The sequence below is a fragment of the Convolutriloba macropyga genome, chromosome 5, assembly GCF_964194025.1.
Source record: "Convolutriloba macropyga chromosome 5, txConMacr16.3, whole genome shotgun sequence".
NCBI classification, from domain to species: Eukaryota; Metazoa; Xenacoelomorpha; order Acoela; family Convolutidae; genus Convolutriloba; species Convolutriloba macropyga.
The window spans coordinates 64024935-64041987 of record NC_134472.1 but is presented as its reverse complement, the minus strand read 5'-3'; the positions used below and the strand labels follow the sequence as shown (position 1 = coordinate 64041987).

Sequence of the window (17053 nt, the reverse complement as noted above, 5' to 3'; positions counted from 1 at the left end):
TCAAAGATAAATGAGTAAATTTGTAAATTTTAGCCGATTTCTTTTAGTAAGTTTTTATTTGATTTTGTGCTCATTTTAGGCTTCTCGCTATAGTTTTACTTGATCAATCTTTATTTTGGAGCTATTTTATAGGTTTTGCTCCTAAAAGGTGCCTTTGAAGTCAGACAGGGCACTTTTCACTGAAACAAAAAATACGAATTTCTTAATTTTTTTGATTTGTTTTTTTTCGGATTTTTTCTAAATGGTTTTTCCAATCGTTTTATAGTCCATTCTAGGTCTAGTTCTCTGTTTAGTCAATGGAATTTCTTGGAATTGTAGTTCAAGATTTGTCCTGCTATTTTAGTTGGCTGTATCTTTTTTTTCGTTTTACATAAGTCACCACTTTTTACTTTTGATTTCTGACTTACGTCACTCACTGTTTCAAATGAATGGAATATAGAATTGATTTAGCAATTTTACTCAAATACATTTTAGGTTAGAAGGCGAAATCAAGAAATAAAAAAAACGGGATAAACCAATAAAGACCGAGCACTAAGAGTTAATGTTTAAAGACTTAGGGCGTTAAGGTATCCAAGTTCCTTTGAGTATACTGCTAATTGGTATTTGTATTAAGCTTATTGTCCTCCAATATAGAAGCTGAAATTGCAAAATTGATTGAATCTAATGAAACTGCGGACTAAATTAGAACACTTCACACTTTCAAGAAAACTAGGCTGTCGTCAACTTTTCTCATGCGTTAGTTTATGAAATTTCCTCCCTTAGAGTATACTGCTAGCTAGCATTAGTATTAAGCCTATTGTTCTCCAATTTTAAACGAGAATTCACCAAATTTAACTTATGTAACTGTAGAAGAAATTAGAACACTTAGAAAAAAGTATTAGACTATTGTTAATTTTTCGCTTTATTTTTTTTTCGATCAGTTCCAATCTTAAAGGTGGTCAGCGAGGTCAACGGCGGCTATTTTCCGTTAATCTGCCGGCTATGTTTCGTAGAACGTTGGTGCGGATTATAGGATAGAGTGATGCTTTTAATGTTTCGCTTTAAATTGCAAACAAAGTTTTAAGCATTTCATTCTTTGGATTTTGTATGAAATTTTAAGTTCTTGTTTGCTGAATTGGGTGAACTTGTTTTTGACTTGAAAGTTTTTAACGACAGAATGCTGCTTAAATCTTGGTTCTTAGCTACTTTTTTGTCTGAAATTAATTGCCCTCACAGAACGTTTGTGGCAATTATATTTATCTTAATGGATTTTTTTAATGGATTTTTTTGCTCAACCGATTTTTTGTTTGCTGCCTTGATTGATTTTTGAGTGATTTTTATTCGGTCAGAATTTAAGCAGTAACTTGATTCGAGGCAGTTTTGCTACAAAAAAATCAAATCGAAAGTGCGCAATTTTCATTTTTTTCATATCTTGGAAGTGGTCTTTAATAAGCTCTAATGCCATCATTTCTCACTGCCTTTGAACCCTCTCTCGGCTTACTCAAAGTGCGGCGCCACCTGTCGTTTGAGAGCAACAATTCGACCGACCGTATAATTCAGGAGTTTGAGATTTTTTTAATGTTGTTGGCGATTCCGAAATCAGTGCATCAAAATTTCTGATGCGAAAAAATAGTTTCTGGCACATATTTTGATGTTCTTTAATTTGGGAAAAAATTTTGATGTTCTTTAAAATTTAAATTGGGAAAAATAAGCTGCCTAGTCAGCTTTTTGGGTTTCTTTTAGAAAATTGGGTCATTTGCTCGTTTGATACTTGTAAGTGCCTCCATTTATATGACTGACTAATTGAAAGTGAGCTTTCACCTGAAATGCGTGGTGTTTTTTTTATCGTATATGCGTTCCCGTACTCTGGGTGACTTTTTAACGTTCACATTAGAGTCACCTAAGATAAATATTTTAAGCTCACTAGCTATCAACGTTTAATGTGCTTTCAAAGTCAATAAAGGAGTCCTATATAATGAAGACTGTCAATAATAAAGCATAGTGACCAAAATAACGTCCGATTTTTGAACCGTCGTAAAAAAATTCGTGAAAAAAAAAAACATTTTTGTTTCTTAAATTTGTATTATATGTTGCAACCATAAATCTATCAACTCAATTCTGTATCTTCTATATTTTGTGTTCGAGTGTGTTTAGGACTCCAACCAACATTCCACCTCATTCACAGCCAGTTCGGACAGACAGAGTCCGACTGCTTCAGCTGCACAGGGCAACACACCGCCAACACCAACAGCTGGAGCAGAAGTGGGTGGAGGAGGGGAGAGCACCTCCCGTAGAATCACTACCAACACCTCCCCTCTCCTACCAAACACAACAAACAACGCTGGAGCAGTTAGCAGCTATCAGGAATCTCCGGGTACTGTATCCAATGGCATGGCGCCCACCACCCCTCACAACACAGATCCTGCTGTCAACTTCGAAAAGTGAGTCCTGATTATTAATTGCTCTCAAATGAAGTTTAATGAAATTGCATTAGTTCTTCGGTCTTTTTTAATGCGATTTTTTTGCTTGGCCAATTTTTCGTCTGACGCTTTCAACTTTTTGTCCTTAAAAAGGGGATTAAGTGGATGAGCAGCTCTCTTAGGGCCTTACGCCTTGCTAGCCTCTAAGTATGCGATTCATGCACCCCCTTCGCTCCTAACCACTCTGCCCTCCTCCACCTGGCGATTTAGACCCCCGTGATACCCCCCAATCCGCTCACCCCCCACAATGCACACCATAATGCTAGCATCCCCAAAATCCGAAGCTACTACCGACGCTAAACAATGGTCGGTTGTTCGAAAGCGATTCGCCCGGTGTTAGTTGGTTATGTTTAAAAGCCGCCTTCAGCCTCTCAACGGTCATTATTTAGGCGCTCCTTTTTAATTCGCTTTACCTCTTTTTCGTTTTCTGTTTTACATAAGTGAAGACGTCTATGTTTGACTCTTTCCTTACCTCATTGTGTGGGTAATAAATTCTTTCACCCATTGAATTACGCAATTTAGTAAATAAGCTCTCAAAAAACCAAAATCAAAAGAAATGGGATGAACCGATTATGACCGGTCATTAAGTCATAGTGCATTAGGTAATCAAAGCTCAGTAGAGCGGTCTCTAGCTGGTATCTTTATGAAGCTTACAAAACCTTAGTTTAAATGCTAAATTAAGTATAATTTTAGCTTCTAACACGAAATGCACCCCATGATTACCCAATTAGAACACTGTGACACTTGGAAAAATTCTGACAATTTCTTGTTTTCCAGTATTCTGTTTCAATCCTTTTTCTTTATTATTATGCGCCAACTAAACTTTTGTCGGTTTTTGCTTACACACCAAGTTGCTCGCCCTTGTCATTGAAATTTAAAAATTGGTGAATTTTTCCGAGCGCGGCTTTTTCCAGTAGAATTTGCGCCTTACTATCGTATTTATGTGAGAGGAAAACGGAGAAATGCGACAGTTTTTGGAAAGTTTGTCTCCGCAACAGATTAGTTTGCTTTATTTGTTTTCTTTTTGAAATTGGAAACTTGCAATTTTAACTTGAATAAAGTGACATTTTGCAAAACCAAAGATTACTGGAAAAAAAAGGTAAAAGGACTATCAAATATCTCCCTTTTATTCAGTTTCCCCAGATTTTTTTTCTAATTTCCCTCCGAAGCGTTTGTTTGTCAGTTTATTTAACAAATTTCGAAAAAGCCAACGGTCTTGTGACCAATGTTTTCCCACTTTCCTTGGAAAACGCACTCTTATAGCAAGTAAAATTTGATGGTCACCGTATTGTTATTGGGTATACAAGGAAAAATTTCCGAAATTTGACAATTATAACCCATTGGTTTTTATCTTCCCTAAATATCACACCAAATCACCGCCAAATAAAAGCAGAAAATTAAATTTTTGAACTTTGAAATTAAACTTTGACAATTGATTTTGATGAAATACGATCCCAGAAAAAATTCCTATAATTGATAATTATGATTTCTGATGTGCTTGCTGTTCAAAAATTCTTGTTAACAGTTTTCAATGATAAAAAATTAATCTATCTTTGTTTAATTTTTTTGACGATGTGTAATGAAGGTACCTGATAAGACTTCTGCCGAATTAATTTTAACAAGCTTTATTAATTTATCGCTGAATGGTTTTTACATAGCTTTTTGAGCGGGGCCAATAATTTTTTGAACCTATATCTTTATCTGTTTCTATTTATATTATACGGCCGGCTATGTTAGTGCCATTTTTGTAGATATGATCAAATAATAAAAATGACTTAAAAAAAACTTAAATGGTGCTTATGCCAATAACTATTAACGGATTCATTTGAGAATCTTGCGAATGCATGGAAATGATGAAACAGTTGTGTACTCTCTTTACTTACCTATGTAACAGTGCTTCAATGAGCCAGATCATGACAATTGACTATAAGAATGTTTGGAATAAAATTGAGAGTTACTTATCAGTATTCGGCTAAAATCGGATTGCTTCAAAACTTTGGCCGAGTACGCTTGTCTCCAGTTGCATGTTTGTGTGGTTTGTTTAGATATGTAAATGCCAGGTGAGGTACTAATCATGTCGTCAAATTAACATACAATGTAATCATCAAAAAATGTTATTAACAGTCATTGAGATGTTGAGTGAGCTCATAATTATTTGATTTTTAAGGAGAACTCATTTCACCAAGAGAAGTGCTGGATTGTTCGCAAAATGAGTAATAAATTTCATTAAAACGCGACAATCTAAGCGGCGTTCGTTTTTCACTATCAATCGAAATATATGTAACCACGTAACGATTGACGCTATTTTTGATCTTTATGTGCTCTCAAGGGGCACATGATATTAGGCGAAAACTCGATAAGGCGAAATGAATTTTTGTAGCCATTGGACGGAAGTTTTGAACTAGATTTTTGTTGTAATTAGGCGAATAACTATTATAATACATTAAAAAGTTACTTCAAAATCCACTTGACGCAATAAAGTACTCAAGTGTCCCTAACAATTATCTTCAAAAGATAGTAGCATAAAAAACGGATCTTTTCTGCTAGCGCCCCCCAGCCTTATATAGCCAATAAATTTGGACCCCCCAAAATCTAAGTTTTCGCGAATTTTAAGAGCGATATTTGCAATTCATTGAAACAAGTGTCTAGGTAGATTGAAGGCACTTTTAGAATAGTTTCCTTAAAAAAGTTTTTAAAATTCAAGCTCTTATTGTAGCCGATAACACCAAAATTGATCTTATACAGAAATTTTTATTGATGCTTACGTTATTTGCAACAAATTTTAGTTGAATACGTAATACTTTCAAACCATAGCTGTACTAGCTTTTAGTAAGTGCATATTGCTCATATGTTCACGTATAAGATTACTTAGCTTCAACAATATGTTTACACATTTATAAATGGGGGGTGCCTAACTAAGCGGGGGGGGGGGGGGGGGGCTAGCAGAAAAAATGAAAAAACTGCAATCAGAGTTTGTTTGAATGTGTTTTGCAGGGGTGTAGAAATGATTTAATAGTTTGACAAAATAGCACATTTAAGTTGCACTATTTTAATTCATCTTTATGTCAATGAAATTGTTATGGACACGATTTTATAGCGTCAAGTTGATTCTAAAGTACGTCTTCAAAGTGTTTTAATTGGTTTCCACCTGACGTCAACAAATGTTTTGTTCAAAATGTTTTTCTAATGGATAATGGCATTTTTTGTCTAACACGAATTTCTTCCTAGTCGATATTTCGCCTCATTTCCCATAACCCGCTTTCAACGAACTAAATTTAAGTCATGATATCAACGCTCGATTAGGCAAAAATTGTCACCGTACGTTTTGTGCAAGTTGGGTGACAACCAATTGAAGCACTTAAAGACGATACTTCAAAATGACTTGACGATAGAAAGCATCTAATTGTTCCTCTTAACTGTATTTATCACAAGAGCGTACAAAAACATCGTCAAAGGTTTTTTTAAATATGGGGATCTTTTCTGCAAGCGGCCCCAGCCCTATATAGCGGTTAATTTAGCACCCCTAAAATCTAAGTTTTGCGAATTGTAAGAGCGATATTTGCATTTTACTGAAACAAGAGTGTCGAGGTAGATTGAAGGCACTTTTAGAATACTTTACTAAAAAAATTAAAAATCAAGCAATTGTAGCTGTAACCCCAAAAATGATATAATAGATATTTTTTATTGATGCTTACGTTCTATGCAATAAATTTTCGTTGAAAATCAATACTTCCAAACCATAGCTGTGCTAGATTTTAATAAATGCATATTGTTCATATGTGTTCATGTATAAACTTATTGATCCAAATGTTGAGTATTTGCAGAACTTCAGCCAGCATGCTCATCTCCCATTTATGCCATTTTTTTTTTCAAATTTAGCAGGGCCTATGGCTTTAAACTCTATACGCCCGATAGTTCTAAACTTTTGAGGTTATGTGTTTCAATTGTATTTGTCTAATTTTCTCTGAAAATTTTCGCCGTATGGCTACAAAATTTAGTTTTGCCTAATCGAGCTTTCGCCTATTATCGTATGCCTTGTTAACCAGTTTTACTTTCAACTGTTTCTTTTTTCTGAAAACGACAGAAATGAAAATCAAGATAATAGTTCTTTACATTTGAGTGAACAGCAGTTACCGGCTCATTATAGAGGTTTTTGAAAGTTAATCTGCAGCCTCATTTGGCTCGGAGACAGCATTTTTGGATCTAGTCTGTTCTACACCCCTGTTTTTGGATCTATTCTGTTTCACATTGTATCGTACCTAAAGGTACGATACAATACTCTCAACCCGTGTTGTAAACTATTTCTCGTAGAACAACTATAAAAATTGAAAAATTGTTTTCAATTTTTTGGGTGCTTCTGGTATCAGAGACTCCATTATTTCTAACTTGATATTGAGTATTGTATCGTATCGCGGTTTCTGGAAGCCCTGGAAAGAATTATCAGGCTTGTCATTGATTAATAGCCGCCCTCATCTTCTCAGCCGGCTATTATTGCGCTCGTATTTTTTTACAATTCAAAGAATTTGAATTGTATTGGGGCGCTGTCTTTTTTTTTAAGATCTGTTCACACATTTTCATGATTTTTGAAGTCAATTTGGAGTAGTGATTTTGGTCACGCCGAAACAGGAAGTGTAGCGAAAAAGCGAGTGGTTTTGCGGCGTGAAATTTTTTTGCTCTAAATTTAAAGTAGAGTGAGAAAACGGTGTTTGAACAAAAATTCGCTTTCTCGCTAGTGGTTTTTTGTTCACATGCGGCAATTTCACTTTGATTTTTACTCTTTTTTTCGATTTTTTGGATCGAATTTTTTTCTAAATGGTTTTTCCAATCCGTTCATAGTCCGTTTTAGGTCTAGTTTTTTTAGTCAATGAAAATTCTTTGAATTGTACGTCAGGACTTGTCCTGCTATGTTTTTTTTACTTCGTCAAACTTTTTTTCGCTTTACCATTTTGCCGCTTTTTCGACATTTTGCGTGAAATCTTTTTGACTTCTCTAGGCTAGTTTCTCTCTTCTCTCATTCTGCTAAAAGTGAATTTGAACATCAGTTGCTAAGCAAAGCAATTCAAAATGAACAGAGTCGGTATAAAAAATTGAAGTCAGAAATAGAAACGGGATAAACCCATAAAGCCCAATTTTAGATGCCCGCTATTTCAACGTCGTTCCTATAAGTCTTAGTTACCACCTCTAATGCTTATTGGTGTTGATAGTAGCCCCTGTAGCCTCTCTCTAAGAAACAGAAGTATGTTCAACTACGAAATGCCATCAAAATAAATCGGACTTAAAAAATATTTTTGTACAAAAATCTTTTTTTTTTCAATATATTCTATTCGTTCAATCCCAATCATGCTTATTGGAATCAACGGCGGCTATTTTCCGGCAATCTGCCGGGTATGTTTAATTAATAGCCTCCTTCATCATCTCAGCTGGCTATATTTGCCGGCTTATTTGTTTTGCAATAAAGAATTTGGATTTTTGCTGGTGCGCTTTTTTAGATCTGATTACTCTTTTCGAATAGTTGGTTTCATAGAGATAACTTTAGAGTCGGTATCTTAGTCACGCTGAAGGAGTAGAGGGAGCGAAGCAGCCGGTAGTTGAAGAACGTAAAGTGCTTTCAAAATTGCTTGAAAAATGTAGTGATAAATTAATGTTTGTGAATAAGTTTTCCGTTTTTGTCACTTACCACAATTTGGTTTATGTTTCCAATGACATTTCTCCACAAATGCTTCAAATGTTTACATGTCTTGTAATGCAATCGTGTGCACCTCTCAATGGGCAGATGATAGTTTTTATGACTTTAATACTATTTGGTTTAAAAAAGAAATAGGTTACTAAGTTTTTCAAGAGTTTTGCCCGTATTTGTTGTTTTGTTTTTTAATTTCATTAGTGATAACCCTCGTCCGCTTTCTAGGGAAGCATCAATGAAATAGTGTATGGTTTGAGCTCATAGCTAATAGTTTTTGTGAATTTAACACTTCTTGTTTTCAGAAAATATTGGTAATTTGGGTCTTTCCCATTATGGCCCCCCAGCTTAGTGGTCAGATAACCTATAGCCCCCCCCCCCAATCATGGTAATTATACCATAATGGGGGGCTATAATTTAATGGGGGGCTATAATGGGAAAGACCCGGTTTTTTTGCCCGTATTTGCTGTCTTTTTCGCTCTCTTGTCATTAAGTATCTTTAATAACAGGTCTAAATGATTGAATAATGATGCATAATTGAAAGTGTTTGGTGGTCGCGGTCGATAGCTAGCAGTATTCGTTCTTGTTTTTCGATGGTGAAGACGATTCGAAAAATGTTACCATGTTTTTCTTTTCGGGTCCAAATTGCTTCCTCCGTTTAATGTTTCAAATAGAATGGCATAATTATTTAATAGTTCGATTAGTTTAGTTGTTCGCTAGTGCGGAAATTGAGTTTTACTTAGAGACAATTCAGTAGTCTTTCGGCTACTTTTTCAGAAATATGTTCACACGTTTGTTGACTTTTTAAATAACAATGAGAAGTCAAAGTGGAGTAGTGATTTTAATCACGCTAGATTTTTCTAAAGGGAGCAAACTGAGCAGTTCGAAAGGCAATTTCTTAAAACTCATTTTAGACGTCAATAGAGCGCTCATTGTTTTTGACATTATTGCTTTTGTCGCTTAGTATTAATAATGGCAAATCTGATCGGCTTTATAATGATGCATAATTGAAGTTAGTTGATGTCTTCAAATTGTAACCGATGGTTTTTGTGACTTAAGTAATTTCTTGTTTTTTTTTAAACATTTGGCCCTACTTACTGTCATTTTTCCTTTCTTGTCACTTAGTCCCTGCGATGACAAATCTGTTTGATCATTTGAATCAAGAATAATTGAGTTAAAATTGATGTTCCAATTTGTGTATTGTGATGTTCACTTGTTTTTTTTTTAAAGAAAAGACCATTGAATTGCCCGTATTGTCTGTTCTGTTTGATATCTTATCACACAGTTTCATTGAAGAAAGGTCTCTATCCCTTGCGGGCATAATTTTTTAAAAGTTTGTTGATAGCTAATCGTTTTTACGTTTATCTAATTGTTAGACTTGCAAGCTGTGTTTTCATGACCAATATTTTTGTTTTCTCGCTTCGGTCGTTTTTTTGTAATTAGTCTTATTAATGACAGTTCCATTTGGCTTTCTTTTGGAGAGAAGTTATTTTATTAGCCACAAAGCGATAGCTGAGGCGATTATTGGCGTTCTCTTGGTTTTTTATTTTCTCAAGATTTTTATTACAACCATATAACGTGTCATTGTTTGTTGAATTGCGTGCATGATAACATTTTTTACTCTTAGTAGGGCGAGTTATTTTATTCCATTTTGTGATTAAATTTTTGGTCACGTGCGACTTTAACTCCTTCTCAAAAAAGACATCCTTCTCAAGTGGACTTTTCGTTACTTCTCTTTAATTCAAGGTCACGTGAGTGTGTCACTCTAATTGTAGGTTAGTTAAGAGCAGCTAATGAAAGCAGCAATATGTGATACAGATTCGCAATCAAAATATACCATGTGATAACAGCATTTAATGATAACAGCATTTAAAATATAACAGCATTTAATGAAAAGAAGTAATTTCTTTGGTCTGTTTTTTATTATCTTTTTGAGACTGCAGATCTACGCAGCTATCGCGTCTATTTTCTCGCAATCTGCCAGCTATGTTCCGATTTAATCTAGGTTTTTACTGTTTTTGTAACTTTGTTTTGCTTGCCCTTAAACCCAGGCGTTTTGCGCTTGTTTTGTATCTACTTCCTTAGGATTTTTCATCTGAGAAGCTTCGTGTCGTGTGGGTTTTTGTTTCGATAATTTTGTAACCATCTGTTTTCCAAAATACGTATTGTTCATTTTCTGAAAGCGTTTTCTAATTCTGCCTCTTGGATTGTAAGTCAGGACTTGTCCTGCTTTTATACTTTGAAACATAATTTCACTTTACCTTTATTTTCGCGCCATTTCAATCTTTAGCGTGAAAGTTGTTTGACTAGGCTAATTGCAAACTCGCAATCTCCCAGCTAGGCTCCGCTTTAATCTAAACATTTGATGAAATTAAGGACTTGACCCTATCAATAAACTTTTTTCCATATATTTTTTTGTTTTTCCCTAATTTCTTTTTTTCTCACGTAGTCTCATTAATGACAGGTCTGAACCCCTTCTTTTATGGCAGTTTAAATTTTTATCTGACTGTTTTGATGACTTGAATACCATTTTGTGAATAATGTTTTGGAGATTTTTTAAATCTGGCCTGCAGTTCTTGTTACTTTTATCAATTTGTCTCTCGGTGGAAATTAAAAAGATGTTATGTGCTGTCTCAACGCTCGATACATGATGTCAAGGAGTTTAATATCTGAATTGGTGTTTTTAATCCTACTGATGTCACTGTTTTCAAAAAAGTTACCTCTGGTTGCCAGTTTTTCTTTATTTTAACTTTTTGTATCTTTGTTTCGCTTGCCCCTAAAACCAGGCGTTTTGCGCTTCTTTTGTATCTGATTCCTTAGGATATTTCATCTGAGTAGCTTCTTGTCTTGTTGGTTTTTGTTATGAGAATTTTGATATCTATGTTCTAAAATACGTATTACTTATTTTCCGAAGGCGTTTTCTAATTTGCCTTTTGGATTGTCAGGACTTGTCCTGCTTCTTTTATACTTTATGAAACATAATTTCACTCTACTTTTATTTATCCGCCATTTCAACCTTTAGCTTTAAAGCTGTTTGGCTAGGCTAATTTCAATCTGGCAATCTACCAGCTATGCTCCGATTTAATCTAGACATTTGATGTTTTTGATATTTGTGACTTGACACTATTAATTAAACGTTTCCTCTGGTTGCCAGTTGAAAACGTGAAATTAAAAGTGAAAAATATAAACGGCATAAACCTATAAAGCGCATAATCTTATTAGGTTTATTTGCCAGCAGGTTCTGTGTTTATTAGTTTTAATACCAATCACTGTATCCTCTCCTTGGGAAACAGACTTATTTCCGGCTAAAAAATCCAACCAAAATAGCTCGCAATTTTTTTTTGCGCAATTATTTTTCAGTTTTATATTTCATCGTTCAATCCAAATAAGAGTCATGGGAATCACTGGTTGCTAATTTTAGTCAATCCGCGGGTGTGTTACCATAAAATTTCAATCAAACTCGATAACTGCACATGATACTTTAAAATGGTCCTTCAATTTTTTGGTTTCTATCAAGTTGATATTTGATAACTAGAAAAATTGAGTCATCAGAATAGGGCAGTATTGTTCCATTAATGGTTTCATTGTGTAGCTAAAGTTTTTATTTAGTCGGACACAATGTTTTTCGTTTTTTGTTACTTTCTGAATTGGTAAATTAAAAGAAGATCGTAACGTGGAATCCTATTATCTATTTGAAAGATAAAAATCATATTTTTCTGTTTTGTTGACTATGGTGCCACAAGTTTTCAAAAACAATTTGTTTTTAACCGATTTTCCTTTTTTTAATGTTCTCGTTGATGAATATTTTTAAACCTTGTTCTAAGTTTCAAGACTGGCACCTCTAATTTTCTCAAAAAGAAATGAGAAAGTTTTGTATCGATCTTTTTCGTTTTGTTTGTTTTCGTCATATGCTTTGTTGACTCTCAAAGAATATTCTTTAACGAGTTTAATTGTCTGGTCATTAGTTGCTTTAGGTCTTGCGATGGTAATTTATGACTTGTCCGTTAAGTTTTTTAATTAAGGATTTTTTGTTGCGAGTATTTGATCACGCGCCAAGTTGTCAAACAATGACTCTTACTGACTTTTACCGCTATGCAACTAAGTTTTTGTGACTTTGTGACGTCAGTTGTAACTTTTGATTTGAGTTTTTTGGTCAATCGTGAAATAATTATTCTGATCATACATCACTTACTTCATTCAAAATGACTTGCGCTCATATATTAAAGAGCTTGTTTAAAAATGTGAACTCTACCTGAAAGTGAAAAGAGGTCACCCTAACGAGATTAAAGTTGTATTTCGTGGAAGATGGCCAAAATTTGTTTAGAAAATAAGGATAGAATTTTAAGTCAGTAATTTTTTATTAGCAGCGGATGTTATGTGGCGATCTGCCAGCTTTGTTTGTAGTATATAAGATAACAAGGCGGCTCGGTAATGTGCAATGGCACATAAGGTTCCGACCCCGCCCATCCACAATTTTGTGGATGGGCGACCAAATGAGGAACAGATAGAAAAACCCAAAAATTATTTTTTGCGAATCCCAAAAAAGCCCAAGTCTTTTTCAAAAAATTCCGTATGAACGATAAGATAACCTCCAAAACAAATAACTCAGTGGAGTAAAAATTGATGCATTAGATTGCTGTAATATGTCAATATTAAGAGAGCGAGTCAAAACGAACAGCAAAATCAAACAACAACAACAACAAACATTAATTATATCAAAAAATTTATGTCCCTCTTAAAAACTAAATTTAATAACAAAGTCAACATACCGTCAGATAAACCTGAAACTAAACAAAAATAACTTAAAAATCACCACAAAACATATGCGACCAGTCCATAGAAAGGTTGGGTAATAATTATACAAAAAAGAACAAAAACAGAAAAGTAAAAAAAATTAACTTTTTTTTTTGAAACAATTAACTTCAAAGTAATAAATACCATTAGGAATAAATTAATATTACCACAAATTTGCGATTACCACTGCTTCTATAGAAGGGCATTAGGACCTGACCTTATTCATTTTTTAGAGCGGCTAAAAAGAACAACAAAGAACAAACAAAATTTAAATTGAAACTTGCCAGAAAACGCTGTCAAAACCGTCAAGCCAAATTTTGGCACTCAAAATATATTTGATTGCGCCTTCTTCAAACAGTTATAATGTAGTACGTGGCCATTCATTAGTAAGACTAGGTAACAAGTAGACAAAAAAGCGGAGTGCTAAAGTATGTAATACTTTTAATTTTTTTTTCGAAACAAAATTACATTCAATGTCATGAAAGGCATTAATTACAAAAAGAACTATTTAAATATCGTCGTTTTTTCATGAAAAAGAAACCCTCGAGACCTGTAATTATCCAGAATATTTCTTGCATCTACAAAAAGAACGTCAAATATGACAAAAATCAAATTAATTTAATTTTTTTTTGTGAAAAAGCGGTGTCGAAGCCAGTAAGGTCATAACAAAATCTTTAAAAAAAAGATTTTTGGACACTAATCCCTTTTATTCCCTTGACACCCATAATGTCATATTTGACCTGTAATCAACTAACGAGATTAGGTAACAAAAAGAAACATAAAAAGAACAAAATTGCGAAGTTAAAAAATTATTTTTTAATTTTGGAAAACGATGGGTTTGAAAGTCATAAAAGCCATCAGCTATCTGCTAATATCAGAATATCGGTTTTTCTATTCTTCCATGAAAAGCCAATGAAAGCTATCACTAAACAGGAAATTTCATACGACCGAAACGACAAAGTATAAATGACAGTTAAGACAAAATTAAAAAATTCAATTGATTTCTTCAAGAAAGAGGCGTCGAGGCCATTAAAACGATGATTTATATCTTTCAAGATTTTAATATGTTCAATTGTGTTTTAATTTGAATGCTAATAAGGTGACATGAGAACTGTCAATAATGTGATAATGTGACAAAATTAGAAAACATGAAAAACTGGCAAATATCAAAACAAACAAAAATCTAAAATCTTGTAGTATCAAAGCCAGAAAACAATAATTTCAGGCTTAAAACTGCAACCGAGAATAAATGTTAACTCAGTAGAAAGAAGAAGCAGTCTTTTTTTGCTGACACTAAGCTGGAAGTTGAACAAATTAAGAAAAAAATAGAGGAAAAGTTAATTAAGCCATTATTTATTGAAAAGTCAATTATTTTTAAAAAAAACCACCATAAACTTTCAATTAAAAAACTAAATGAATTAGCCTGGAGCTGTTTCGCAAGCGAATTGGTTGGACCTATCACTCCTGAGCTTTGATTTGATATGTTCTGTTCTTTATTATTAAAAAAAGTCTTTTTTTAAAAAAAAAAGACCGACTGATTACAACCCGATTTTTTTTTGGATTGTAACAGTCCAAGAATGGCCCAAAACTACCCCTGTTAATACTTATTGTCCGTTAAGAACAATTGATTTTTCAAATGTTGTAGATATAGATAATTTCTGAGTTGAAACTCAAAATAAATTTTGCATTTTTGATAATCAACGAGTAAAGTTAGCAAAAAACGGCAAAGTTTTAACTACAAGGCACTCTCTGCGGACTCTGAAGTAGAAATAGCCCCCCTCTGAGTCTACAAAGATTGTATGAGTGTTGTTTGGGGGTGTACTGTAGGCAAATTTAATCAAAGTGGACTAAAGTAGCTTATTTCGTGCTGTTGTTGATGAAAAAGGCTAAATTTTGAAATGTTTATCCAGATTTTTTGACCAAAAAATTAAATCAAAACAATCAAAAATGCTTGTTCGTCTTCAAAAATGAAATCAACGACACTATTCTTAAAAATTATAACAAATTTTAGCAAAATTGACGAAAATTTAGGCAAAAATTCCGGAAAATGTGAATAAAAACAACGTGAATTCACTCTTCTTTTCTCAGAAGTTTAAGCCTCGATAACTCCCTGTAGAAAACGAAAATTAAAAAAATCTTTTTAATTCCATATTCTACGCTGAACGAGCTTTCTAATGATACCAGTCTCAACTCTCTACGATGAATATATCGAGCGGCGAAAATTCACTGAACAAAAAAAAACCCAGTTGAGTATATAGTTCCTCCCCCAATGACAAATCTGTTTGATCATTTGAATCAAGAATAATTGAGTTAAAATTGATGTTCCAATTTGTGTATTGTGATGTTCACTTGTTTTTTTTTAAAGAAAAGACCATTGAATTGCCCGTATTGTCTGTTCTGTTTGATATCTTATCACACAGTTTCATTGAAGAAAGGTCTCTATCCCTTGCGGGCATAATTTTTTAAAAGTTTGTTGATAGCTAATCGTTTTTACGTTTATCTAATTGTTAGACTTGCAAGCTGTGTTTTCATGACCAATATTTTTGTTTTCTCGCTTCGGTCGTTTTTTTGTAATTAGTCTTATTAATGACAGTTCCATTTGGCTTTCTTTTGGAGAGAAGTTATTTTATTAGCCACAAAGCGATAGCTGAGGCGATTATTGGCGTTCTCTTGGTTTTTTATTTTCTCAAGATTTTTATTACAACCATATAACGTGTCATTGTTTGTTGAATTGCGTGCATGATAACATTTTTTACTCTTAGTAGGGCGAGTTATTTTATTCCATTTTGTGATTAAATTTTTGGTCACGTGCGACTTTAACTCCTTCTCAAAAAAGACATCCTTCTCAAGTGGACTTTTCGTTACTTCTCTTTAATTCAAGGTCACGTGAGTGTGTCACTCTAATTGTAGGTTAGTTAAGAGCAGCTAATGAAAGCAGCAATATGTGATACAGATTCGCAATCAAAATATACCATGTGATAACAGCATTTAATGATAACAGCATTTAAAATATAACAGCATTTAATGAAAAGAAGTAATTTCTTTGGTCTGTTTTTTATTATCTTTTTGAGACTGCAGATCTACGCAGCTATCGCGTCTATTTTCTCGCAATCTGCCAGCTATGTTCCGATTTAATCTAGGTTTTTACTGTTTTTGTAACTTTGTTTTGCTTGCCCTTAAACCCAGGCGTTTTGCGCTTGTTTTGTATCTACTTCCTTAGGATTTTTCATCTGAGAAGCTTCGTGTCGTGTGGGTTTTTGTTTCGATAATTTTGTAACCATCTGTTTTCCAAAATACGTATTGTTCATTTTCTGAAAGCGTTTTCTAATTCTGCCTCTTGGATTGTAAGTCAGGACTTGTCCTGCTTTTATACTTTGAAACATAATTTCACTTTACCTTTATTTTCGCGCCATTTCAATCTTTAGCGTGAAAGTTGTTTGACTAGGCTAATTGCAAACTCGCAATCTCCCAGCTAGGCTCCGCTTTAATCTAAACATTTGATGAAATTAAGGACTTGACCCTATCAATAAACTTTTTTCCATATATTTTTTTGTTTTTCCCTAATTTCTTTTTTTCTCACGTAGTCTCATTAATGACAGGTCTGAACCCCTTCTTTTATGGCAGTTTAAATTTTTATCTGACTGTTTTGATGACTTGAATACCATTTTGTGAATAATGTTTTGGAGATTTTTTAAATCTGGCCTGCAGTTCTTGTTACTTTTATCAATTTGTCTCTCGGTGGAAATTAAAAAGATGTTATGTGCTGTCTCAACGCTCGATACATGATGTCAAGGAGTTTAATATCTGAATTGGTGTTTTTAATCCTACTGATGTCACTGTTTTCAAAAAAGTTACCTCTGGTTGCCAGTTTTTCTTTATTTTAACTTTTTGTATCTTTGTTTCGCTTGCCCCTAAAACCAGGCGTTTTGCGCTTCTTTTGTATCTGATTCCTTAGGATATTTCATCTGAGTAGCTTCTTGTCTTGTTGGTTTTTGTTATGAGAATTTTGATATCTATGTTCTAAAATACGTATTACTTATTTTCCGAAGGCGTTTTCTAATTTGCCTTTTGGATTGTCAGGACTTGTCCTGCTTCTTTTATACTTTATGAAACATAATTTCAC

General features: G+C 33.7%; 1 protein-coding gene across 9 annotated transcripts in view; it reads left to right on the top strand.

Moving 5' to 3' along the window:
- Nucleotides 1-17053, top strand: part of LOC142339546 (MAP/microtubule affinity-regulating kinase 3-like) — a 125541-nt gene that overhangs the window by 40216 nt on the left and 68272 nt on the right. For 7 of the 9 annotated variants that reach the window (XM_075389670.1, XM_075389673.1, XM_075389667.1 and 4 more), the window contains exons 12-13: nt 2134-2420; nt 4505-4519. In XM_075389670.1, the coding sequence (XP_075245785.1) occupies nt 2134-2420; nt 4505-4519 (302 nt within the window). The remainder of the gene's footprint in view (nt 1-2133; nt 2421-4504; nt 4520-17053) is intronic. The other 2 variants (XM_075389671.1, XM_075389664.1) reach the window with 1 other exon arrangement.